The sequence below is a fragment of the Aptenodytes patagonicus genome, chromosome 3, assembly GCF_965638725.1.
Source record: "Aptenodytes patagonicus chromosome 3, bAptPat1.pri.cur, whole genome shotgun sequence".
NCBI lineage: Eukaryota > Metazoa > Chordata > Aves > Sphenisciformes > Spheniscidae > Aptenodytes > Aptenodytes patagonicus.
Genome location: NC_134951.1, coordinates 126,012,409 through 126,038,098, shown reverse-complemented (window position 1 = coordinate 126,038,098; position 25,690 = coordinate 126,012,409). Strand labels below are relative to the sequence as shown.

At 39.3% G+C, this 25,690-nt stretch overlaps 1 protein-coding gene across 4 annotated transcripts in view; it reads left to right on the top strand.

Moving 5' to 3' along the window:
* Nucleotides 1-25,690, top strand: part of PLCB4 (phospholipase C beta 4) — a 214,740-nt gene that overhangs the window by 134,605 nt on the left and 54,445 nt on the right. For all 4 annotated transcript variants that reach the window (XM_076335112.1, XM_076335110.1, XM_076335111.1 and 1 more), the window contains exons 7-19: nucleotides 155-234; nucleotides 804-857; nucleotides 6,131-6,212; nucleotides 7,351-7,451; nucleotides 8,061-8,118; nucleotides 12,977-13,085; nucleotides 16,683-16,893; nucleotides 17,531-17,624; nucleotides 18,326-18,405; nucleotides 18,860-18,944; nucleotides 21,503-21,593; nucleotides 22,513-22,608; nucleotides 24,128-24,228. In XM_076335112.1, the coding sequence (XP_076191227.1) occupies nucleotides 155-234; nucleotides 804-857; nucleotides 6,131-6,212; nucleotides 7,351-7,451; nucleotides 8,061-8,118; nucleotides 12,977-13,085; nucleotides 16,683-16,893; nucleotides 17,531-17,624; nucleotides 18,326-18,405; nucleotides 18,860-18,944; nucleotides 21,503-21,593; nucleotides 22,513-22,608; nucleotides 24,128-24,228 (1,242 nt within the window). The remainder of the gene's footprint in view (nucleotides 1-154; nucleotides 235-803; nucleotides 858-6,130; nucleotides 6,213-7,350; nucleotides 7,452-8,060; nucleotides 8,119-12,976; nucleotides 13,086-16,682; nucleotides 16,894-17,530; nucleotides 17,625-18,325; nucleotides 18,406-18,859; nucleotides 18,945-21,502; nucleotides 21,594-22,512; nucleotides 22,609-24,127; nucleotides 24,229-25,690) is intronic.

Here is a 25,690-nt window from a genome sequence, read left to right as displayed (position 1 = left end):
GGCTGTGAAGCGGGCAGGCTTTTTTTCCTCAACTCGGGTTATTAACATTATCTATAGCTGCAAGGAAGAGCAGCCTTCCCCCAAGACAAACTTTCCTACTTTTTCCCTCTTTAGTTTTCCTAACTTGGTGTTTCTGTATTTTCATGTTTTTCAGCAATGGGTAGAAGGGCTTGGATCCATCATACATAACTTTAGAGCTAACAATGTCAGTCCAATGACATGTCTCAAGAAACAGTAAGTTAGTTTCTTTCCTCTCCCTTCTCCTTTATTTCTCTGTCCTTGCATTTTCCTTCTTGGAATTTAAAAAAAAAAAAAAAAAATTGTTTTCCATAGTTCAACGTTTGCAATCACAAAACAGTGTAATAAAGAAAATGGTGATAAATTAGTTTAGAGTTTATCTTTCATTGTGACAAGAAGAGGTCTCAAGTCTACATTTGGCACCTGCCCAGGAGAAATTATAGGAGAATTTAACTGTTCACTTGATTTATTGATATTGTATGTTTTAATTATTGTCTGGTTTGCTTTTTCATTGATGCATATGCAAACAAAACCCCATGAGTCTTTCTTGTCTTCACACTTGTGTTAATTGATGTACTGATTCTTTTGGGCTGCTTTTTGCCTTTCCAGTTACAGAACTGCTCTGCCTCAAGCACTGAAAGATTACAGAAAAACGTTTTTATTACAGAACAATTATTTGTTTGTACTCATTTCACAGACATGGCAGTAATCTTAATCTAAATATAAGTATCTAGATCCCAATTTTAATAAATAATATTTTAAAAATATTTTATTCTTAATTTCAGCTGGATGAAGCTGGCCTTTCTAACAAACACAAATGGGAAAATTCCCGTTCGGAGGTAAGCACAATTGCGAATTCAAGTTTGTATCAGGTACTGGTTGTATAACATTAATAAAATTCTGTGGCTTAATAATGAAATATAATATCAATTTCATTACTAATACATGTGTAAAAATAAGTACAGAACTAGACATACTTAGCTGAGTTCCGTACCTCCTTGGTAAACTAGGCAGGACTTCTTATCAGTCTAGTAATTTTTTTTTTTTTAGTCCATTGTAATGAGGATATGAGTGCTTGTAACTGTTTTCAAAGTCACTTAGAGCTAAGAGCATCAGTTTTCTCAGCTTAAAACTCCTCAAACTCTGGGATGGGTTTTTCAGTTGTAAAACATCATAAAATACTTATCAAAAGAATCATAAAAACTTGTAGGCCAGTTAAGTAGAGGACAAAAAAGGTACATTTTAAAATGTAGTTCCTTGTAAAAGAGACAGATATAGCTCTGCCAAAAATACTTCTGCTTTTATAGGAACCCCCAGGATAATATTTGGTTTTTTCCACGTGGTAAATGAATCGTTGGGTTAGTTGTTGTCAGTAACAGAAAAGCTAGAACAATGTATATCTTTCTGTGCTTTGTAAGATAAGCGTCACAGAACATGTTTTTCAAGGGGGAAAGAGAGGATTTTGCATCTATAGAATCTGCAAAAAGGCAAAGGGCCTGCCATGCGGCCTTCCAGGTTTCTTTAGTTTCGTGACTCAAGTGACACCTTGACAGTGTTAAGGCTGCTTCAGTGTATTAATCTTTCAACTTTCACATTGCCAAGCCCCTGCTTATTTCTCAAACTTGACTAAACTGCTATGAGGCACCTTCTGTGCAGAAGTCCCATGAGGAATATCAACTGAAGGGTAAAGATGAGGGAACAATACTACAGGGGCAAATTAATTTCCAAGACTTTAGAGCTTTATGCCTGTGTTTGAACATAGATCTTTATTCCTCAGTATGAATTTATAGCGCGCTAGCTCATCTGAAACTACTTCTGCCTTGAAATATTTTACCTTGCATTTAGCGAGGCATAAATTCTCTCCATTGTGCTACAGCATCCTGATTTGCACATGCAGACAAACCCGCATATTGCTGAAGAGAGTCCAGTCCACTGGTTCCAGTGTATTAAATCTTCCTGCCAGATCTGCAGTTTTCATTTTAGAGGACTTACATGGTCTCTTAAAGTTGAATCATTTTTCTTAAAAATGTTTCCAGTTCCAAGAGTTTGTTTTTTCAAATTTGCACTATTTCCAGGTTGACATAAATCAGTCTCTAGCCGCTTAATTTATTGCAAAAGTAATTTGCAGTATAAATTTGTAAGGGCTCTACTATTCCACGCTGTGCAGAGGGAAGCTGAATCTTCTTCACATCTGGATGCTCCAAGGAATGCGCTGTGTTGGTGTGAGTGAAATATGGCAACTTTTTGGGCTTCATCCGGGAAGCACTGTATCACCTGCTGAAAGGACTAGGAGAGATGTCAGTGAGAGGTGGGAGGAAAGGTGTAGAGGAGGAATGTGAATGAAGGGGAAAAAAAAATCAGTCTGCTCTGTAGACCTACATTGGAAAAGAGGGTGAACTAGAGCCCTGATGGAGGACGGCAAGATCATGAGAGTAGCCTGATCCAGCAACAGCTACTTATCATGAAGTGGGACACAGGCACCCAGGTGTCTCAGCACTGGGCAGCCTGGGATGTGGGGGACTTCGTTGCTTCCATCCTCCTCCCACGAACACTTAGTGCAGAGAAGGAGCGTGGAGAGATAAAAGAGGGAACAGAAGGAGGTAGATGCATAAGGAGAAGGATATGTGCATGAGGAAGGCAAGCCAGGAAGCACTGGGAAATGTGGGCTGAATGGTTCTGCTATGCAAGATGCACCAAGCTTCACATTGTTTACCCAAGCCTCCCCCCAGTAACTCTTTCCACTGGTTGAAACCACTGATGCTTCTCCTTCAACTGACCTCCAGATTGCTGTGGTCAGCCCCTCCCATATACCTGTTTTTAAATACAATGCTATCTAGTCAAACCTCCGCCGCCTCCTGCTGCTCAGGGATCATGTAGGAATTGCTGTAGCTCTGAGGATACATATAGGAAGGTGATTCTCACAGAAACAGAATACCCAGCAGATCTGTTAAGCTGTAGGAATGTGTATCACAAGATCACCTTTACTTCATTTTTACACAAAAGTGCAGTAAAACACTGAGGGGGGGAAAAAAAATCTCACCTGGGAAATCGGAGCTGCTTGCGTTTCTTCTCAGGTTTCAGACAGATTTTTGCAGCTAGCACATGGCCATAGGGGATGATGAGCCTTGAGAAGGAGAAACTCCTTAGGCTGTCAGTGGTAAATGGCATAAATATTCCTAACTCCTCGTTAGTACAGTTGGGGGTTGCAGAGTCATGAAGATTCTTCTCAACTATTAGATTTTAATGTACTCTGGGGCATATATCTATTACTATCAACCTACTGTGTTTGGGAGAGAAGAAATTCTGGCAGTTAGTAGTGTGAAAACCTTAGGAGAGCACTAGATTTGTCTTTTGGGCTTTAATAAATTTTAGCAGTCTGAGTCTAGAACTACATCTACAGATCTTACAAAGACAGGGCATTTGATAAGATATTTTGTATTTTCAGATTTTAACACTACTGTAAATGACGACTAAAAAGTTCAGTGTTTGTTAAAAACAAATTCTGCTTGGTTTCTGCAGCTTTCTGTTGGCAGAAAATGGATTTTCTACGTGTGCAAGTTGCACGTCTTCAGCTAGAGCCTGTTTAGAAATTAGCTTTGCTCAATCTATGCTTATCCCTTGTATAACTACATTTAAAAGGATTTAAGCTAATTGAGCTTCTAACTATGAAAATATAAAAAAGAAAAAGCTAAACTATGACAGATGAGGCTTAAACCTGTTTTACAGTAGTTTAATTAGTTAATTTGAAATTACACTTTTTTAGTAAATATGTTTTGTATCGTTAACTCTAGAGTGCCTGGAAGAAGTCTGTTTCAATACTTCGATGATGGTTGGAAATCATAGTTTTAGATAATTTCTTGTATGGTGTAGGCAGTGGTACTTCCAGTTCTAGCCAAACTGATAAATGTAGTGGAGCCATGATAAAAGATTGATTTGAACAGTTTATGTGTTGGCTTGATTTTTGAAGTAATGGTTGGAAAGCGGTGAAGGTCTGAGGGTAACTAAGTCATTTAATCCATCAACAAGCACAATAGATTCATACCCCTCCGTCCCAGATTTGGGAAGTATTTTAAATATTTATGAGGAAGTACATTGACATGTTACCATAAAAAGGCCCAAACCACTGTAGAACATGAGGAGCAAACACCTGTTAGGTACCTGTCGACCAGTAACTTGCCTGCATCTGAAGTAGCCCCATTTCCTTCCAAGGTGTACAACAAGGTGAATGTAAATCTGCCAGGATGAAGTCACTTCTGATAGAGGGAGGACTAGTTTTATTTACAATGTCCTTAGCAAAATGAAAGTGTCATGCTGTATTTTTACAATCTTTTTGGATTCGTGCAATCTTTTCTAGACTGCTGCTCTCATTACAAATTACTGCTATGTTTGCTGTCATCTTTGGTGAAATAAAAAATAGTTTGGCATCAAAAATAAGTTCCCTGCAGCCATGGAATCTTGGCTCACAGTTTCTGAGCAATTACTTATGCTAATATTACACGTTCTACATGACATTTATTATTGGGGCCCGTTTCATTAGAACAGACATAGAATTTTTTGCAGGGCTGGAGACAGGTTGTAAATTGTGGAGCTAACATTACTCTCTGTTTTAGAATTAGTAGAAAAATAGATGCCTGAGATTTTTTTTAAGAAACAAGTGCCTAAAGTTAAACTCAGTCTGTATTTTAGTGAAAACATCTCGGTACTTACCAGCTTTGGAAAATCAAATAACTTATTTAGGTGCCTAAATAGGGACATGGAAATCTAACTGTTGTAAGAACCCAGTAAAAAAAAAAAAAAATTGGCCAAGATTTATTAAAATATTATTTTATCATTTAGATCTTTTACTTCCCAATCTTAATTTTATTAGTATGAAAATATTTACACAGGCGGTTTAGAGTGTTTTGGAGAGTAAAACTGTGAATTGCTATGGCAACAAATAACAGCAACAGTTTGTTGCACATCTTTCACCATGTGAAATTATTTAGTATGCATGAGATTAACAAAAAGTCTCAGCAAATGTTTGTCTCACTTGATGATAAAGAGCAACATATTCTTGTCAGGCAACTATAGAGTCCTTCCCAATGTACAGCTTTGTCGTCATTAGAAATAGATATTGGATACAGACTTCGGTTTTTCTCTCCAGATTGAGACAGCAAAATCAAGGGGTTGTGGAACGCATAATTTTAGCTTAGACCTTAAACGGAAGGAAGGAGAGCTGTCAAGTTTGAATGTACTTTTCCAGAGTTAGAGGTTATTCAAACTCGTCTCAAATGGAAACGGAAATAGACCGAATGCTTTCACATTCATCATACCAAATAGCTAAGCTTTAATTGGATTTCTTTAATTTCAAGTGAAACCAGTTTGTCAGTCTCATGCATGGTGAAATCACCCCTGTTTTGCAGAAAGAAGTGGATGTTAATCAGTTTGGTGGAAATATTTGAGTGGCAGCTGAGACCTACTTAAATGAGTTGTGCATAGTATGTCTAGAACAGGGATATTTATGAGGTGAGGGAGCATTCAAAGGGAGGAGTGAGCACTGCAGCTGGTGAGGGAGCAGGGAATGAGATTCGCTGTGCACGTGGGAGTCTCTTGCTAGCAGCGACTGCTTGAAAAGGAAAGAGGAAAGAAGCTGCCATTGGAAATGGTTCATACCTACCTTATGGGTGACCTGGGAGGCATAGGTTAATGCTTGGAAAAGAAGGGAAGTCACCACAACCAGGAACAGCTGGAGACATGAGTCTCCTTACTTGTAGAATCTGCTACTTTTTAGTACACAGTCATTTATCTATGCATAAAGGTGACAAGTGCCAACAGAATAATGCTTTGCACGGCTCTGTATTCCAGTATATTGGGAAAAAAACCCCTCTTTTGTTCTCTTTGCAGTCCATTATTTTGATATATTTTCTAATGGATCGCTTGCAGGCAGAGCACTGCTGCTCTGTGAAGCTTAGAGCACTTTTTCAACTGCACTATTACTTGGAAGATGCTTACATTCACCAGTTTAAGCCAGAGGAAAATGTTGGCATTAAAAGCAAGAGAGAGACAACTGATTGTTTAAAAAGTGACTAACGTTTCTTCTCCTCCCCCCCCCCCCCCCCTTTTTTTGTTTTAGCATTACCAGAACCTTTGCATCAGGTAAAACAGAAAAAGTGATCTTTCAGGCACTTAAGGAATTAGGTCTTCCCAGTGGAAAGGTATTTAGTGGTTTTGAATAACTTTTATGTATACTAATAAATTGATGAATCATTCATGTTTGTAGCTGTGATCTAAGTCATTTGCATCACATAAAAGCATGCCTATTGTTCATGAGTAACTTATTAATCACTGTAGGTTGTTTACTAAAACCAAAATGTAATTAAATCTGTACAACATAGTGCTCCTTAAACCTCTTAGATGTCTTCCTTTCTTTTCTGTAACAGACTACCTTTCATTCATTTGTACAAAGTACATAGGCACAGAATATGCACGTAATACTTTTTTTGTTGCATGCTGTCCTCTCAGTTGCATTTCTTGGACTCCTGCTGCTCTTTGCTCCCTTCCGTTGGAGAACTGCTGTCCAGCTCTGTCCCACTCGCAGCAGGAGCCCCTGCCAGCAGCCCCAGAGAGGTGACGGCTGGTTACAGCTGCAGCTAATTTTTTCAGCTTTACTCACTGCCCAGCCTCCCTTCTTTCATTTTGGAGACTCCAGCCCGTGGTTCTTGGCCTGACTGCAGCAAGCGCCTGGTGAGGGGCAGCCCTGCGGGCTCAGCAGCTTGCTGTCTCCGGCAGGGAGAGGGGGAGTAGAAAGATGTGAATCCCCAGCAGTAGCAGTGCCTGGCACCTGAGATGAAATTTTTCCTCACTGCTGCAGTTCTCATCTTGTTCAGAGGAGGACATGATACTGAATGTGTCAGCCATGTGTTCCCTCCCTTGTGGAAGTTTTACATGCCCTTGTATGAGAGCTGCTTTGCTTTTTAAAACCATTGCACCAAACCTGAGACTTTTTCCCAACGTTCCTTGGCTTCAGTATAAGTATCCTGAAGTTTGTACACTATTTTGGGCTTTGAGGGGTTTTTTTAAGCTTCAGAAGAAAAATAAAGACTGTTTTCCAGTTCTGTGTTTATGTAGAAATAATGTTACTGTGAGGTCAGAATATAAGCACATCAAACAGATCTATGCTAAAGATGAATTAAGAACTGTTTTCAGAAAATACAAAAGAAACTAGGTAAGCTTAAACTAGGTAAAGAGGTAAAACAGTTCTCAGTTGCTTTATCTGATATAAGATATGCTTTTGGGAAAAGAGCATATAAGCTCTCTCTTGCTGGATAAATGTACCTTTGCATTTTGTTGCAGAATGATGAAATTGAGCCTGCGGCATTTACTTATGAGAAATTTTATGAGCTCACCCAAAAGATATGTCCCCGAACTGACATAGAGGACCTCTTTAAGAAGATGTAAGTTCAAATTTAATATAATCTTGCTTTAAACTCATTTTGCTGTATTTTTAGTCCATATCTAATAGTGACAGAACACCGTAAAGATTGTGTAACCTTGAATCCTAGTAGCATCAGCAGTATTTTAAGACAAACTCAAGTCTATGCTTTTCCCCTTCCTTCCCTCTCAGATTGTTAATGTAAAAGTTCACTCTGTGTTTTAGAGCAACTTTTACATGAGTTAGAGGAAGCACCTGGAACTTTTTTTTTTGCACTGGCTTTACTAACTACTATAATTTTAACTTGCTCCTTTAGGGGATTAACACAGTATGTGAACTAATTAAATAAGAAATTTGAAGTTTAAGAAGTTTCTTCACTCAATTTATCCTCAGATGGAGGACTTACATGTTGTTTTATGAAGTAATGTTTGTTAAGTTATAGGAAGTATGGGAGATAGACTGTGCCAAGCATAGACAGTATGTTTTCTGTGACTGTTCGTTTTGAGATTATAGAGCTACTTCAGGTAGAAAACTAGGTGGTTTTAAAAGTATCAACAATGTCAACATGTAAATCATACCTACTGTAGCATCGTATATGAAAACTTACATTCTCTAATAAATTTCTTTTCAGCAATGGAGACAAAACTGATTATTTAACGGTAGACCAATTAGTGAGCTTTCTAAATGAAGTAAGCTTTTTCATACATTAACTACCATACAAGTCTGTCTGCAGTGGCTTGCTTCTTCCAGTCTTTCCATTGCATGAATCATGCCATTATTTGCTATGCTTTTGATCCGCTGATCTTTCCATTATGGTAACATCCAGGTGCAAAAATCAGCTCCAACCTTGTATGTTGTTGTGCTTTCTACATGTTGGCTTTGCAGATTGCATCTGTTGATTACTTGCTGTTGTGTTATGTTGTGTGTTATGTACGTTTTATACATTCTATACGGTTACATTCAATGCAGTTTCAACTAAAATACACCCAGTATTTTATTTTAATTAGTTTACCTGTAGGCCACAGCTAAATATATCTGCCAATCCTCCTGAATAATAGAAAAAATGAAGTAGGCTTTTATAAACAGTGGTTTGATTTTTCTTGACAATATTATTTCAATCTATTCCAAATCTAAGAGCTAAGAGGATATTTTGAGAGTTTGTATATGATTTTTAAAATACTGTGTGTGCAGAATAAGAGGAAATATTTTTATTGCTGTATTTCCAGAATACAGTTGTTGGCAAGAGTATTTAGTATTTCTTAAAAACATCATGAGTGTGCGAAGTACTTCAATAAACAGTGTGGGGTTGGTTTTTTTTCTATTCCTAAAGCACAGTAAGTTATAGAAGACTGACTCATTTGGAATTGCAACAATAAATGCACTATGTAGATTTGACAAGAACATACACATGGAAAATAGGCACATTCTCCTTGGTTTTGTACCAGTAGATTCTTCTCACCTGGAACATGGATAGCTGTTTTACCTCTCTGCATGATCTTTTAGGGACTGGGTGCATTACCAAAAACCTCTCAATCTAAAATTATTTTACTAGTTATAAATCTATTTTATGTATTTTTTAATATATATTTATTTATATAACTGAGACTGCTATATGAAGATTCAAGCAGGAAGTTCCCCATATATCAAATTTAGAATATAATTTTCTTTTTCAGTAGGGAATGCATGCCTTACTCTTCACAAGACCTGAATTACATGTAGAAAGAGTATTCAAAAAGAAAAGACAGTGAGAAGATTAACAGCTTCAGGACTAATGGTTACATACTTGGGGCCTTAGTTCATATCTGTATAGTCCTCTCTATTAGCAAATTGGAGCACATGCTTAATCTTACTACGATGAGATGTTCTTTTGTCACAGCTATTTACAAAGCTCAGTGTCTAAATGTTTGCAGGACTGGGGTCATAGCTAAGGCATTTCAAGTTCTGCTTCTGCATTGAAGAGAGAAAGGATAACGTTGTGGTTGAAATTATGAATTATCCCCTTAAAGTACCTCAGCCCCCCAATTCACTTGTAGTGATAGATACACTTCACTGCTTGAAGCACACAGCCCTGTCCCCACCTTGAACTGTATTAGCTTCTGATTTTTTTTTTGTGTTAATCCTCATTTTTCAGTAAATTACTATTTTATCATTATTTTTAAATTGATCTCTGCAATTGTTTTAGTTTAAAGTGTGCTTCCTTGAAGCCCAAACTTCTGAAGAAGAGCCGCCAGCAATTGTAAGAACTTCCTGGCTATCTCCAGTAACTGATTAAAAAATTAAAATTGAATTGTTGTGCTCTCAATTTTGTATTGTTTTAGCAGTTCTTTTTACAGAATTAGAAGCCTTATTTTATGGGCACTATTGGAGAAAGATGTATCTTGTTGGCTACATTCTTACTGACACAACACATTTTGCAGTTGGAAATCTTGTAGTTGGCCCTTTAGTTGGTGACCAGAGCTGGGAAAAATTAGTCAAGTGGTTTTATAGAGTATTCATTCCGATGACTGAAACTAATGCCTTTGGCTCTGTGCTGGAGGTCTTTTGGTCTCCAAAGAGAGTTTAAAGTTTTGGTCATGATTTGAAAGGCACTAAATGACCCAGAATCTCCCTCCTGAAGTGATCGTTTCTGTCCCCTTGACAGCTGGCCAACACTGCAATTAGTGGTGTTTAACGCTAGAAAATATAAAAAGATTATTGTCATTATATAGGAGGGGGGAGATACTTGGCAGAGCAATTCTTCATGAGAGTCTTTAACCTAAATTATTTTGAATTTGGTAACCTCCAAGGCATGCTGCAGAAGCTCTTAAGTGTTATGGGTTTTTAAGGGAGCATGAGGATACGTTACTGGGTATGAGTGGAGAGTGAGCTGCTTTCCTGGAGTTTTTTCCAAACTGTTGTCTCTATTTGACTTTTAAATGCTGCTGGCTGACAGCTGGTTTAATCGGGTATCAGTATTAAAGCTTCTGCAAAGTTTTTAGAAATTTAATTATTGTCAGGCAGAGAGTATTTTGTCTAGGTCTTCTTTTTTTAAAGTCAAATTTTGAAAAAAGAAAATGTAGTAGAAAAAGAACTGAAATCACTACTATTGAGATTTGCTCCTGCCATTCATTTGCAGCAATAAATTAATAAGCCAAGTAACTGTCAAAATGGAAATTCAGTATCTGACCAGGACTCATCCTTTCTCCTGGGAAGGAGGTATGAGGAGATCCTTTTCTATCCCCCTCTTCCCCACTTTCTTGCTCTCCCTCCTTCCCTCCCTCCCTCTTGCTCGCTCTTCCTCCCCCATTCCCATTCGCTCGCTTGCTCTTTCTATCTCCATCTGGTTTTCATCTCCACAAAAGGACACCCTTCTTACCACTGCACAGGACAAATTCAAGAGGCAAAATTGGTTCCGGCACATTATTAACTGCTGTGCGTGTCAGTTTGTATCCACTCAAAGAGGAGACTGGAGGCCAGGTTGGGGAGGCTAAATGATCTTTCTCTCTTTGCAGAACCATACAGGCATTCTTTCTCCCCGTGCTTTTAGACGGTTCACCCGCATATGGTTAAGAAAGTCTAGTGTAAGGGTGTCCTGTCTAATATGGTAACTAGAACAATCAAATGCAACTTCGTTGGACATACACAATTAGTCCTGGGGCATGTTGTCTTTCTAGATGAAACTTTGCTTTTAGTTTTGGTCAGCTTTTGTGTTACAACTTTCCTGTGCCAACAAGCTCAGTAGTGCAGAACGTTTCCCCAAGAAACACTAGTAAGCATTCTTCCTTTTTTTTTAAAGTAAAACTTCATCAGCTGTCGATTTCGCCTTTTTTTTTTAAACTAAGTAAACATAAAGACATGCTTTTGTTGAAATCGAAAATTGATAATGAGCAGTGATCATTGCTACAAGAAGAATATTTTGCTCTTAGCTCTTTCCGATAACTCTGGGACTCTTTCTTAAGAGGAGACTTTTTGCTTTATCCCATTTATTTTCTTCTGTTTGCTTATGACTAACTGTAGAAGAAAGAGAGTGGGGAAGAGCACTTTTCTTAAGAACCTTCCCTGCTATTTCTTAGGATTTTTTGAAGTGGTGTATTGTCACTAATGGTATAAAGCTTGTCATTTGTCACAGTAGACTGTACTGTTGCATGCCAGTGTTGTGTTGCTGTTGTGTGCTGCTTAGCAAGTTATGTCCTGCATCCCTCTGCTCTCATATCATAGTTCACCTGAGTTTTACTTAGATACCCAGACAGCCGATCTGCAGTGAATGAAACTGCTGTATTTTAGATGCTGCAGACTGTCAGTAGCATTACTTGAAAGATCCCTCCTTAATTGCATGATTAAATTGGCATTGGTTGTAATTTCTTGGAATTAATTAAGCACATGCACCAATGTATTGATTGTAAGAAAAGAGATCAAGTGCTTATTTTTGATTGGATATTGCTTTTTTCATGAAAAAACGTCAAAAAGTTTACACATAAGGAATTACAGCAAATGCTGATAGTGCTGTGCCAAGCCATATCAATGCCATCCTGTCCACTCCAAATTATTGATCACCAATATGGGGGTGGCCTGTTACATTTCTGAATTCTGCTTAAACTAAAGCTTGAAAACTGTGCACCTACTGGGGTAAAAGAGTGGTTTCACAGTCATTTATTTCTTTGTTTTATTGCATCTGCTTACATGCCACTACTCCGTTCAGTTCTGGTTTTAATTTTCTGTTAATGGAGAATCAGGCACACAGTGTGCAGCTCTAATCCAGCATGGAGAAAAACAAGTTACGTAGCACAGTATTAGGTGAAAACTTAAAAACTCTGAGTTTTAGTAGTGTATTACAAATCACTGCTAAATTGTATCTAAATATTACATATATTATGAAATATTTTATTTTGTAATTTTACAATTTGTAAATATTGTAAATTACTGTGAATTGAAGAGATGATACTGTGAAGCTCTTTTAAGTTGTACATATTTCTTCTAAGAACCTACGCTGTTTTTTGAATAGTTAATAACACAATGTTTCCACGATTCACGAATAATCATCAGTAGTTGCATATTTCTAAACTTGGGTTTCAAATTCTGTATTTATAGTATAGTTTTATTTTAATTTTTACTTTAGCTGTAGATATTGCTGAAGACATGCATTTTTGCAGAGGTGATTACAGTGCCATCAGTCAAGTCTGTCATCTCTACGTGACCGACAAAAAAGATCAGGGAGAGAATTTACAAAGGAGAGAGATTTAGCGATTTATTTTCAACATTTCATTTGCACGTATACCACGTGCAGTCATTCTTTTAATGAACAAGCAAGAGTAAGACCAGTTATATGATTGCACTGGATTGATTTTTTGAAATATTTTTATAATCAAACTGCCTAGGTTTCTTATGAAAGATAAGGTTCGTTTTCTGTCTAAAGCTAAAGTTACTGTTGAATAGTCTGTAAGTTTTAGGGCTTTTTTTTTTTTTTTTAAATGTCCACTTCTTTCTTTCTCATCTGCAGTAATGAAATGCTCTTGGGTGATAGCCATGCACTATATTGTTTTGCTGAATTCCGTTGTTTTCTAACCTTAGCATCAACGAGATCCTCGGCTCAATGAAATTTTATTTCCCTTTTATGACACAAAAAGAGCAATGCAGATAATTGAGACATATGAGCCAGATGAAGACTTGAAGAGTAAAGGTAAATGTGGGAGGGAATTCAGTATTTACTGGTTTTAGGCATTTGGGGAGTTTGCTCCGAAGCATCCAAATTTCTAAAAGGGAGCTTACAGTCCTTGTGGTCAGGGCAAACACTTGTGTGACCACCCAGTGAACCAGATCAGGAAACTGATCTGCTGAAAAATATCTCCCCCTCAAAACCATCGATTTTTTAGATGGATTATTTCCCTCATCCAGGTTACAGTGTGGCTACAAAGACAGCCATCCTGGTACAAAATGGGAGAGGCTAGGATTGAGTAAATGGGGAACTACATGGAGACTCCTTCTAGCAACAAGGCAACATGCATGTGGCTATGGCCAAGGTCTCAGAGAGACTACAATGCTGTACAGATACTGTGTAAAAATGAATTACCATGCGCGCCATTGGATATGCATCCACCTTCTTATAATATAATCTGTATAGTGCTTGAGGGCAGCAGCCTAGCTTAGAACAGGGTATTTCATGTGGGTGCATTGAAAAATGTTCTCTCTGAGCAAGAAGATTGCAGGAAATGTCTCCAAGCCATTCTTGGACTGCTCGCGTCCTGAGCTGCTATGGGTGTTGGAGGTGTCAGTGATTGAACTTGGCTCCCAGTTCTTATCCATTCTGCTGAAATAGCTGTGTTGGGATCAGCTGCAGAAATTAAAATTGTTGCTATCCCCATCTGCCCTCCCTGCCCTTTTGTTGGAAGTTACTGTCATCGTAGCATGCAGAGGAGCAGACTGCAGCCTTGCAAAGCCCATAAACCTTCAGGCATCCTAACAGGAAGCCGCTTTCACTAGACATTTAGGCTAATGTATCAACCTAGCACTGGAGAAGCTGAATAGCTTTTATACGTCCACTAGTGCTGCCCCTGCTGATGAAGGATGTACAAAGCAGACAATAAAAGGAGGCAATATCTTAAACTGCTTCAGTAAAGCCTGAGGTAGCTCTCGCTCAGTGCTGTGGCCTTGTTGGGTTCCCTGTGTGCCTTTATGTTGCGGTATGATCACAGGCATTGACACCAGCAATACCTTCCACAGCAACACCCGCCCCTTTCACTGGGAAGGGTTTACAGTTGTCTTCCTCAGTCTATAAACTTAAAGGAATCTTTCTGTAGCTGGATGTGTAGCTTTCACCATTCCTTATCATACTTTAGTCCTTCTGACCAAACTGCTAGAGGAAGAGCTTGTGCTGTATATGCTACTCCAGGCACTGTGTTGTATGCTGGGTTAATAGGTTGCTCTTTTAGTTCTGTGAAAACGTGGACTTTCCAGGAATCACCTGGGAGAGAGGGAGCTATTTCTCTTGTCTAGGAGTCATTTATAAAGGTTATGAGGATTTTCCACTCACAAGCAGTGTAGCTTATTTCTCTTCCTCTCTGCATGAAGTAGAATTCTGCAAGTATTAATTACTTCATTTTAGTCAACTCCGTCCTTTTTTATTTTTTTTTAGAAGGCACTCATCTGTGATTCCTCTTGATGCCAGTGTATTTTACATATTTTCCAAAATGAGGAAGGTGTACTAACGTAGCTGCCACCCGTTTAGGATGGAAGATGTAAAAACATGTTTTATGAAGGTGGAAATTAACCTAGAACTGGAAAACAGTGTTCAATAATTCACAAAGAAGAGGATTTTGCAAGCACCAAGCTGTAGCAAGGGAATGATACTGGCTTATTCTTTTAGCCAGTAATTGAATCTTGGCTAATTATTTAGCTTCTTCCTTTGATTTATATTTCTAATAGTTTTTAAATAAATGTGGTAAACCTCCTGCGGGGATAGGGTTATGGAGAATAACAGCAGAACAGCAGTGTCCTCTTGCAGTGTTCCTCCGTTGATCATATTCACTGATGCAGGTTTTATCCCAATGCAATCAGTAGGATAGAGAGATGATTTCATATAATAACATGTTGAACCTTAGCATGTAAAGGCGGCAAGAATTTATCTTAGCAGTGGTTGTTCTCTGCAGTCTCTCCTCTTCTTCTTAGATACAACTTTGCTGTTGAGCAAAAAATTAAGCTCAACACCTTTTTTTTGCTAAATCATGTAGTTTAAGAAACAAGGCTGATGTACAAGAAGGCAGTAGCGATAAGCAACTGACTCTTCCTCAGTTACATTTCAGTAACAGAAAGAGCAAGTAAAGCTGAACAAGTTAATGCTGTGCAGTTTAGTAACCAGAGTCTGCTCAGGAACGCTACAAAAGCAAATTCTTCCACCTGGTCAGTGCATGTCAAAAATACAAAGGCCAGTCTGTTGAGCACATAGAGCTCTCTTAAGTTGCTGAAGTCTCAGCCATTGTTTGTCTAGAACGCCTGCTCAGCCGTGACTTTCTTCCACTAGATGATGCACTAGAAGTGCGTATCATCCGAGATACTTTGTGCTGCTGCTTTTAAGTTCTCAGTGATCAACAAAATAAAAGTATTCTTAAAGTTGAAAATTCCGTTTCGCCCCCCTTTTTTCCCCCTTCTTCCAAAAGTCAGAATCAGCTGAGAGGATTTGAATAAGATGTTCCAGAAAGTTCACCTCTGGCCAACACCAAGCACAGAAAATTTAAGTTCCAGTAGAGGATTTTTTCAGAAAGCTAGGAGCAGAATGAAAAGCAGGATTACTAGAGTTCTCTGTATAAGAGAAAAGTTGTCTTAAAATAAAAATAGGACTGTTGCAACCTGTGCCTTAACAATAGCTGAGTGTTCATACATGACTTTAGGGAAAGCAATCTCCAAATCGGTGCCAGATAACTATTCTCTGCAATGATGCCTTGTCAGTAATCCCTCCTCTACCCCAGATCATTTTACAGTCTCTTAGCCACTTTAAAACTGATATTGCAGTACTGATTATTCTTACCTTGTTTTCATTAAAATTTATCCCTTGATTTATATTTTTTTATACTTTATGAAGCATATAACAGCAGAGAAATAAGAGAAAAGTGTTACGGATTCTATCCTGTGAATTACTGTACGTCCCATGTTCATTGTAGTAAATGGCTTGCTTTTCATTATAAAGGAATAAACCTGTATTTTAGACAGTAAACTTGAAGGTATCTTAGATTTTCCTTATGCTTTGCAAATGAACATGTGCAAATGTTTTCAGATACACCTCTGCTTGTTTTTGTCAGCGGAGAACAGTCTCTGCACATGCTGCAAGCTGATTAACAGCGATGCAGCACGGTCAGGGCAGGACTAAATACGAAAGAAGGGAGAAAAGTGCCATAGAAGACTGGTACATGCAAGCTCACAAAGTCCCAGAGCTCAAAATTGTTGGGAGCGTTCTGAGGAGCTGTTGCTAGTTATTTGCCGCCTTCATATCCTCTTGATGCCTTAGGTCTACCGTGGTGAGTGCTGGACATAGGATATTGAGCTGTGTGGGCACCTGAGTGGTTTTTTTTTTTCTTTTGTTATCTGGGAATACAGTGGCAGATTTTGTACCAGAGGGACAGTTGCTGGTCAGCTTGGAGCATTGGAAGGGGAGAGCGTCTGTTTGCTCGAAGAAGCCTGTGTAAACATAGCTTTTGTGCCAGGGTTCCTGCTCTGTGAGACAGTTTGGTTCCTGCCCACTATAAATTTCTAGTAGTAATTTGCCATGCTTTCTTCTTCCTTCTAGGTGTCATATCAAGTGATGGGTTTTGCAGATACTTGATGTCAGATGAAAATGCCCCAGTTTTCCTAGACCGTTTGGAATTATATCAGGAAATGGACCATCCTTTGGCTCATTATTTCATCAGTTCCTCCCACAATACATATTTAACAGGCAGGCAGTTTGGTGGCAAGTCTTCGGTGGAAATGTACAGACAAGTGCTTTTGGCTGGATGCAGGTTGGAAGCAGGAGATAACAGCCTTTAGTATTTGTGGACCTAATACTTTAAACCTACATAATATGCCTTGGTGGTGATATATATTGCATAATTGAATGTATAAATATATTAGTGTGGTAAATGAAACTGTATGTATTTAAAATACTATTTTTCTCACAAAAAACATTGAAAGGCAGTGGAATGTAGAAATGGATGTCAGGAGACAGGTTGTGAGAAAGATAACAGAAGTTTGATCTCAAAATGACAACTGAAGAATTTCAGAGGACTTTCTGCTTTGTAATTAAGAAGTTTTTATGTAAATGAGAATCAGTTTATGATTTCTTGCTTAATTTCTTAACGTACTAGAATGTGTCACAGTTAACTGAGTAAGAGAATAAATTAGAAGAGTGTCACAGTGCTAAAAACATTATTGTTCAGGTGTAAATATATTGACCCATACATAGTATATTTAAGGTAATATACCCAAAGTTATAAAGGCAGTCTGAAATTACACATGTGCAGCTTAAAAGCAATTGTGTAATGCCCGAAACTGCTTTGTAACTTACTGCTCTGAACACCATGGCTCAGAACTTGTCCTGAGTAGCTCACCTGTACTGAAACACTAAGGAAGCTGACATCGTTTTTCTTGGGTCTTTAGGTGTGTTGAGCTGGACTGTTGGGATGGCAAAGGTGAAGATCAAGAACCAATAATAACGCATGGAAAAGCAATGTGTACAGATATTCTTTTCAAGGTAAATGCCTGAGATCTATACCTGGCAGTAAGCCCCAGCAGAACCCTCGGACAAGAATCCATGTAGGGCACCCTCCCCTCCTCAGCACCCAGATGCTGCTCCCTTGTGACAGACTGACAAATCGCATAGGCACAGTTTCTTGTCCCCAGATCTTAGGGCTCATTTCTGACTCGCATCATACGCCCCTGTGTTATGTCTGCCTTTCCACAGAAACTGCAGGAAGCAGGCTTGCTTCTTTTGCCCCATATTTTCACATCCTGTGGCTCTTTCCACCACAGAATAAATATCTTCTCCATTGTCTGAGAAGTTCCTTAGCTGTGGAAACAGCCTGAAGATGCAGGAGTTATTGTGGGAGTAGAAATTCTCCGTGGCAAGAGAAGATGGCAGCAGATCCAGGGGTAGCATTGATGGGTTCTGGGTGAAGCTGCCATCACTGCTGCAGGTGCAGTGAGGCACCTGTTGGGTGCTGAGTCCGGGTTGTTGCGGGGAAACAGAGAAGAATGAGCGTACAGTTTGTTCTAGTTCTGGCTTCACTTGGCACATTTGAGACTTAGCTCTGTATTTCTCAGGGTGGGGTGGAGAACAAAAAAATCTCTTTCATTATGATTGTAATCAGGGTGGGGTGGAGAACAAAAAAATCTCTTTCGTTATGATTGTAATTTGATCTGTTCTAATTTGAATTCCATTATTGCATTTTAAAGGACGTAATTCAAGCCATTAAGGAAACAGCATTTGTTACATCAGAGTATCCTGTCATTCTTTCATTTGAAAATCACTGCAGGTATATAGTGCCCATTTTTTTTTTTTTATAGGGCAATGTATGAGAGATGATACAGCTCAAACATACTATAATTTGAGTGTACTTGAAAACTGTGTAGGGATATGCAGGTACGCAGAATGTCACTTGGAAGAGACTGTACTTTAATATACTAGTCAATCTTTATCCAGCTTAATAATGGCAATATTTTTATCTGTGATAAAGCTGTGAAATATATTTGGATGTTCCATTAGTTGTGTGGGATTCAGTTAATCTGCTTTGGTCTTGCTAAATTCATCTATGTCAGATAATAGACTTTTATTGACAGTTTAATTACAGTAAAGTAGTAATACTCAGTTGAGAGAAAGTGGGCAGTATATAATTTGGGATATCTGCATTACTTAGTATTATTCTGTTTTGCTGAGTAATAGTGATTTCTTTTTTATATTTAAAAATTAAGAAACATCATCTTTTCCAGCAAATATCAACAGTACAAGATGTCAAAATACTGTGAAGATCTTTTTGGAGATCTCCTGTTGAAGCAGCCTCTAGAAACACATCCAGTATGTTACATTCTGCCAGTCTTTTTATTTTTTTATATTAGCTGTATTTAAAAGAGATGATAAACTGGGATCATATCACCTATAGTGCTGTTCACTGCCAGTCTGGTGCTTTCAAAAATGACTAGTGATTTTGGGTGTCTACACTTTTTGGTACAAACTTGTGCTTATCTGATTTGTTTAATCTCTTCCGTACAGGGCTCTGGCGAGCAGCCTGGGGAAATCCATCCCCTTGATGTGTGACGTAATATCAGCACCTACATAAAATACACCACATACATTGTATTTGCAAGTCATACATAACTCTGAAATTGCCAGTCACTGTTGAAAACCAATTAACTATAAATTGCATGGTCTCAGCTGAGGAAACCTCTTCTTTCAGCTGCACTTTGCATGCTTCATGCTCCAGATCAGGTCCTGCAGTCTAGGTGCCCCCCACTACTGTATTAAGAATTAAATTAAGCACGAAGAGTTCCCTGCAGTCTCATTTGGACTCTCAAGTGCACTGTAATCTGCATGCACTTCACTCTCCTGCATGGCAGGAGATAATAACAGCCACTCCTTCACAAACACAGTATTTGAGACTTCAAGAGCTTGTTACCCAGTGCTTGCAGCTACTCCTCCAGGCCTTCCTTACTCTCCTGAGCAATGTGCTCACTGTCTGCCAGCAGCCACCCAAAACCTGCGGATGCTCTTTAGTGCTGTGGGGGACCACGGCAAAGAGGACTCTGCCTTACCTTTCAGCTCCTGTCTGTGTGACCCCTGCAAAGGGGCCTCCTGGCATTATCATCTCTAGAGCTGTGTTTTTGTTGGCTTTCCTTGCATGTCGCAGGGACAGCAACGCACAAAAGGCTCAGTGAATATCAGGTTGTTGCCCTGAAAAGTGCGTCCCAGAGAACTAAATCTGTAACATATGTAGCACCTTGCCACATTCCTCACAAATGACAGCTTCCAACAGCTTTCAGGGAAGCCTAAAATAGAGCTGGCCAAAGGCTGCCATGCTGCTACCTCAGGGCCTAGTATTAAGCCTCAGCTGCCTGTGCTCTGTAGCACTACTGAGCCTTCTGCATTTTGCGTCCATTTCTCCTCATGGGTGAATTCAGTCCCCAGCTGCTCACAAAGCAAATGTTGCAGAGATGGCAGGAGGAGCTTGAAACGTCTATTTTATGTGCTTGGTTTCCGATACCTCCACTGACTGAGGAGGGCAGACTTAAGAGATACATGGCACTGGCTGAAGCAGATTTGGTTTTAAGTAAAAGCAAATATTTGTCCAAATGGGCACCCAGCTATGCCCTGTGCTTGGGGATGCAGACTAGTATCCTGGAAGCCTGGGGATAAATGAGCTCTGCGGCACTGACATCTAGTGGAATTACAAGCCAAGCGCTCTCAGGAACAATTGCGTTTTCTCTTCATGAAACTCCCATGACTGAGCTAGCCTGGTGGTTGTGGATAATCATTATCCTCCTGCAAGGAGGTTTGCACCCATTCTTGTGAGGTTGGGTTGGGTTGATTTTTTTTTTTTTTTTCCTGGGTTGTTATTTGTCACCTCTGCTGCTTCTATTTGGTTTCAAGTCGTGGTGCTTTGTTCTTTTGTTTCTTCATCTAGAAGGCTGCTTCTGCGTAGCTCAGAGTTGGATTTAAGGATAAGAATTTCTGAATATTTCTTCTACGAATTTTTACTTTTAATAGTCCTGGAAATATCTTCTACTCCTGTATCACTTATGGTTCACTGGAAACCACAGTCCATTATACCAGTAACTCCCTGTATAATATTCTTAGCAAGCCTGAGGTGGAGAGGGTGCTAATTACTGTACCCAAATCTCTGTTTCTTAGCCTCAGTGGTGTGATGGGGCTTAAACCAGAGGATTTTGTGCTTTTTCTTTTCTCAGTAATATTTTTTTCTCCTTCCCCAAACTGGAAAAAACCTTTTTAGTAGTACTTCCTTGCTTATGTGAAACTTGCCATTTGCCTTTCACAAATACTGAAGATGTGACCCTGTAGCCCTACTAGCAAAAATAGTCCTCATTACCTAGCTGGGACTGGGTAGTTTTCCATTCACCAGTGCCAGCCCATTTCTACTCTGTAAGTATGTGTGGGCTGCCTCATTTGCGTTGTTACAGCTCGAAGGGGCCATAAAAGGTGACTTATTTAGAGATCAAATGATAACGGGCTAAACTGTGACTTGGACTGTGTGTGAACCACAGGGAGGGAGGGAAAGTAGGAAGTCCTCTGATGAAGAGTTGCAGGTCACATCCATGCCCACTGCTAGGCAGGAGAGAAGGGGAGACATTTTGACCAGTGCAGCTGAGGATGGCATAGGCTGGAGACCGATGTGCTGGCTTCAGGCAGCGACATTTACCTGAGCAAAGCTTTCCCGTGGGATAGGGAATAAGCAGAGGAGACAATATAACTGCAGTCACACTACCTCCCAGGGTTGTGCCTGAGGTGGCACTGCTTGTTCACTGCCCCTTACCATTGCTGTCCTAAAGTCAAAATCCCAAATAGGGATACAAAGAGGCCAAACAGCTGTTATTAAGCCTTTTCTTTAAATTATTTTACAGCTTGATCCAGGTAAAGCCTTACCTTCTCCTAATGACCTCAAAAGAAAGATTCTCATAAAGAATAAAAGGCTGAAACCTGAAGTAGAAAAAAGTAAGTAAAGTTCGTCAAGTATTAAATTAAACAAAAGTCCAGATGGATACGAATAGACTTTGTTACTAAAGTTTTGAAATTGCTTGTACTTTAGTGTTGGAAGAATAAGAATTATATGTAAACGACACTTTGTTTGCCCTTGTGTTTCATATGAGTGTCAGAGACTAGGCCTTGATATCAGCATGTAGCATAGGCATAGATAGACCTAGAAATGTAATCCTAGGACTTTTATCAGATTGCTGGTTGAGCTAAAATACAACACAGATAGAATCTCTTGTAAATTCTGCCTACACTGGTATGTTTGCATTGCTATGTTTTTCCAGGATAAGCATAAAATGAAATGGAATTTCAAATTGCTCTTCTTGCTAGTGTTGCCAGTTCTGATATTTATCTTCTTTCAGTAATAATAATGTTGCTATATTAGCTTCCAGTATGGCTGTAGTGATAAACCTTAGTCCCTCTCCATTCAAAGATAAGCATGCAGACCTTCCACTGACTTCAGTCATACATGATTGCGTTCATGCTGTCTAACGGAAATGCACATGGGAACACAATTGAAAATGCAAGCACTTTGCCTCCGTTTGCATAGATCAAGCACCAAAGAGACAGCTGTCTATTTATTCTTTGAAGAAGTAATATGCTTGCTCCAAAGACCTTTGACGTCTACGGAAATATTTTTCTTAACTTCAGTGAGCTTTGGATACGGCCCTTACTGACCACTTTTCAGATCTAACAACAGTGTATGTCTAATGATGCTCTTACTCTGTAAAATTTTGTTGCTAACTGAAGACTTAGAGAACCCATTAAATAAAAGTAGCTCTCAGGATCAGAGAACCATTTATGATTGTTCTCATGTATTTCTTTGTGCTACAAACTGTTCATGTCATGACTAATTTATTTTTATTTTTCTTATTAACAGAACAGCTTGATGCTCTGAAAAAGATGATGGAGGCTGGGGAAACTGCTGCTCCTGTAAATATCTTAGAGGATGATAATGAAGAAGAAATAGAAAGTGGTGAGGATTTCGTAGCGAAGGGCTCTCAAACATTGCCTGTGGTAAATCAGTAGGCCGGCATGAGCAGCTAGTACGCACGTTACCCACGTGCCCGCGGTCTGTGGCAGCAGCAGTAAGTCTGGGCTCAGTGCAGGACCATTTATACAGACCTCTAGGCTTACCGTCTCATCTCAGATACATAACCACAGCTGCCCCTGGCTCTGTGGCAGGCTGTGGTAGGAACGTGAGCTCAGTTGGTGGTACTAGCGGTAATTTTAACTTCTACTTACTGTTGAGAAGTCGTATTGGAGCAGCAACCGAGTCAGATTTTCACTGTGTATGTATGTATGTGTGTGTGTGAGAGACTGGGAAGCTGTGATCTTTGCTTTGAAAACAGATTTTGTCACTATTTTTAATACTTGTGTCAACATCAGATTGGATTATTGCATTACACTTTATAAGGATAAAATGAGGGATAGGATTTTTCTTGCCAAACTTCAGATATCTTCAGTGTAAACATCTAGATCTGAGCCAGCGATGTGGAATGTGTTTATGGCCAACAGAGAAAAACAGGCATATCTAGGGTGTGAATCACCTTGCCTGTTTTAAATGTCCACCTTCAGAAGAGGTAAATCATGCATTGCCTGCAAGTGTCTGAACCAAGATACTGGCCTGTGACCCATGTCATACTGAACGTCCCAGCTTTAGCCTACCCCTTGATGATTTAGTCCTCTCCTTGATTATTTTTTTTACTAGCACAAAGCCACTGCTGTTGCAGTCAGTGAAGGTCCTCATGACAGACATGCTTTGTGATCCAAATCTTGGCATCTGTCCTTGCAGTGCTAAAAAAGACTAAGTACAACAATTTTTTGGAGAGGCCTCTCAGTATCTTTCTTCAGGTGATCAAGGAGCACAGAGGAGATTCTGTTGTTTTGCAGGCTGATTTCCATTGGAATGCTTATTTCTAATAGTGTTCTTATTGTGCTGTGTGATCAGTTATGTGCTAGACTACCAAGAGTCTCAAGTATTTTCTGAAATTATTGTTTAAATCCATATGAATAATGTGATTAATGGTTTTGTGTTTGTAAGAGGCCTTTTTAGCTTCTTTGAGTACACTAGGTTGTAACGGAAAATCACCTCAAAAGCAAATGAAAATGATTCCCTATAGTAGGGGTACACGAGGAGACTGGACACCAGCAACTCTTTACATCTTTATTTGAAGAACTCTATCTTCATTTCTTGTTATTTCCCCAAGCCTATTGGGTTTGGTTTTTTTACGCTTTTGCTAAGCGAATTACTGATTCCTTCAAAAATACAGTAAATAAGATTTCTCTTACTAACCATGTCAAAGCTGTAAGAATCTCGGGCCTTAGCTGTAATTTACTACTAATGCTTAGAAATCTAATACCCTGGATTTTATTTCTGTTTTAAAAAAAAGCCAAAACCAAACCTGTGCATTCAGCTGTCATTTGTTTCATGTCTCACACAAAACCAGCAGTTGCTGTGTTTTTTGCACTGATGCTTTTTCTTTTCTGTGCAGCTGACCAGGAAGAAGAAGCTCATCCAGAGTACAAATTTGGAAGTGACCTTACTGTAGATGATTACAGTCAAAAGGAAGCTGTTGCCATCAGTGTCAAAAAGGTGGGATTGCTTCTTATATATATATATTTCTTTGGAAGCTTTCCATGGAGGTGGGTGTAAAAGACACTCTGTTTTGTGGAAGCATCACAGCACATGTTGTCAGAAGAGTCAAACCCAAGATCTTCACCAGATTCCTAACCTTTAGGTTCATGAGAAGACAAAATTTTGTAGCCGAAAATACTCTCTGCTTGTTCAGGTAGAATACTCACTGAGGAAACAGAATCAGTATGTAGGGAAACAGTATATAAGTGGAGGATTTGATCAAAAATACTAATTAAAGGCAGCAAGCAGTTTCCTGCTCCTGCCTCTGATATTTTACTTTGCATCTCAGTTGCAGAGCCCTAATATGAGGTGGAATATCAGCTTCCTCGCTCAACAATGGTTTTTTGCAAGGCTACATCCTGTGTCTTTGTTACAGGGATTCCCTGGGTCATTTTTTATTGTTAACTCTTAGGGTAGATTCTCCCTTCCACCTACAGCAATGAAGGCAAAATAGGACGATCATTCCCCAGTGGGGTGGTATGGCGGTGGGGCTATACCAGAGAGCCAGCTGGCAGACAGGGTAAGAGTCCCCTTTAATTCCACTCATACCTGATTTAGTACAGTTTATCAGTCTGTGCTCAGTAACTTGATATAACTTGACAGTAATTAGGTACAGAATATTGGAATTCAGAACTAAGCCTGCTCTGGCACTGAAGGCGTTACTGCTGCTTGCTACAGGAAAAAAAACCACATGTGAGTGCTAAGGTACCTTATCAGGTCATGCTCCTCTGTCACTCAAGTATTTTGGCCACTTCTCTCTTGCCTGGCTACCTTTGGATCTTACTCCAGACAGAAGTATAGGCATGGAAAATCTTTCATAGCACAGATTGCCCTTGGCAGTATGTCTCTAGCAGTATCGCTGAGACATCAGACCTGCCTTCTTGGTATCTCTTCAAGTCAACATCTTTGCTTCTTCAGGACTTTTATGAATCCTCCTGCTGAAGTATTATGTAACTTGTAATTGATGGTTGGACTCGATGATCTTAGAGGTCTTTTCCAACCTTAATGATTCTATGATTCTATAACTTCTTTGCTCTAGGGCTGGTTTCACTTACTAAGTCAGCTGGTCCTTAACTACCTGAGTGTTTTGGGGTTTGGGTTTTTTGGGTTTTTTCTTTTTTTTTTCAGATTAGTCACTCATCCTCAGCGTATGCCCTTGGGTAACCTCTCTGCTTCTTTGCTGACTAGTGACTGGATCCTTATTCTTTAGGAATGTACATTCAGTGCCAAGTTAACATTTATGTAAGATTCTCAGTAGTGGCAGCTTGTAATTGAAGACAGACGGCAGACTGTCCCACTGCAAGTAACATCTTGAGATAGGCCTTTTACAAATGTGGACATTTAAAGCACAGTTTACAGCAGTCTTAACCCTTAAGTTTTCAGAGCCTGGGCAGCTTGCATATCCAGATCGGACGATCTT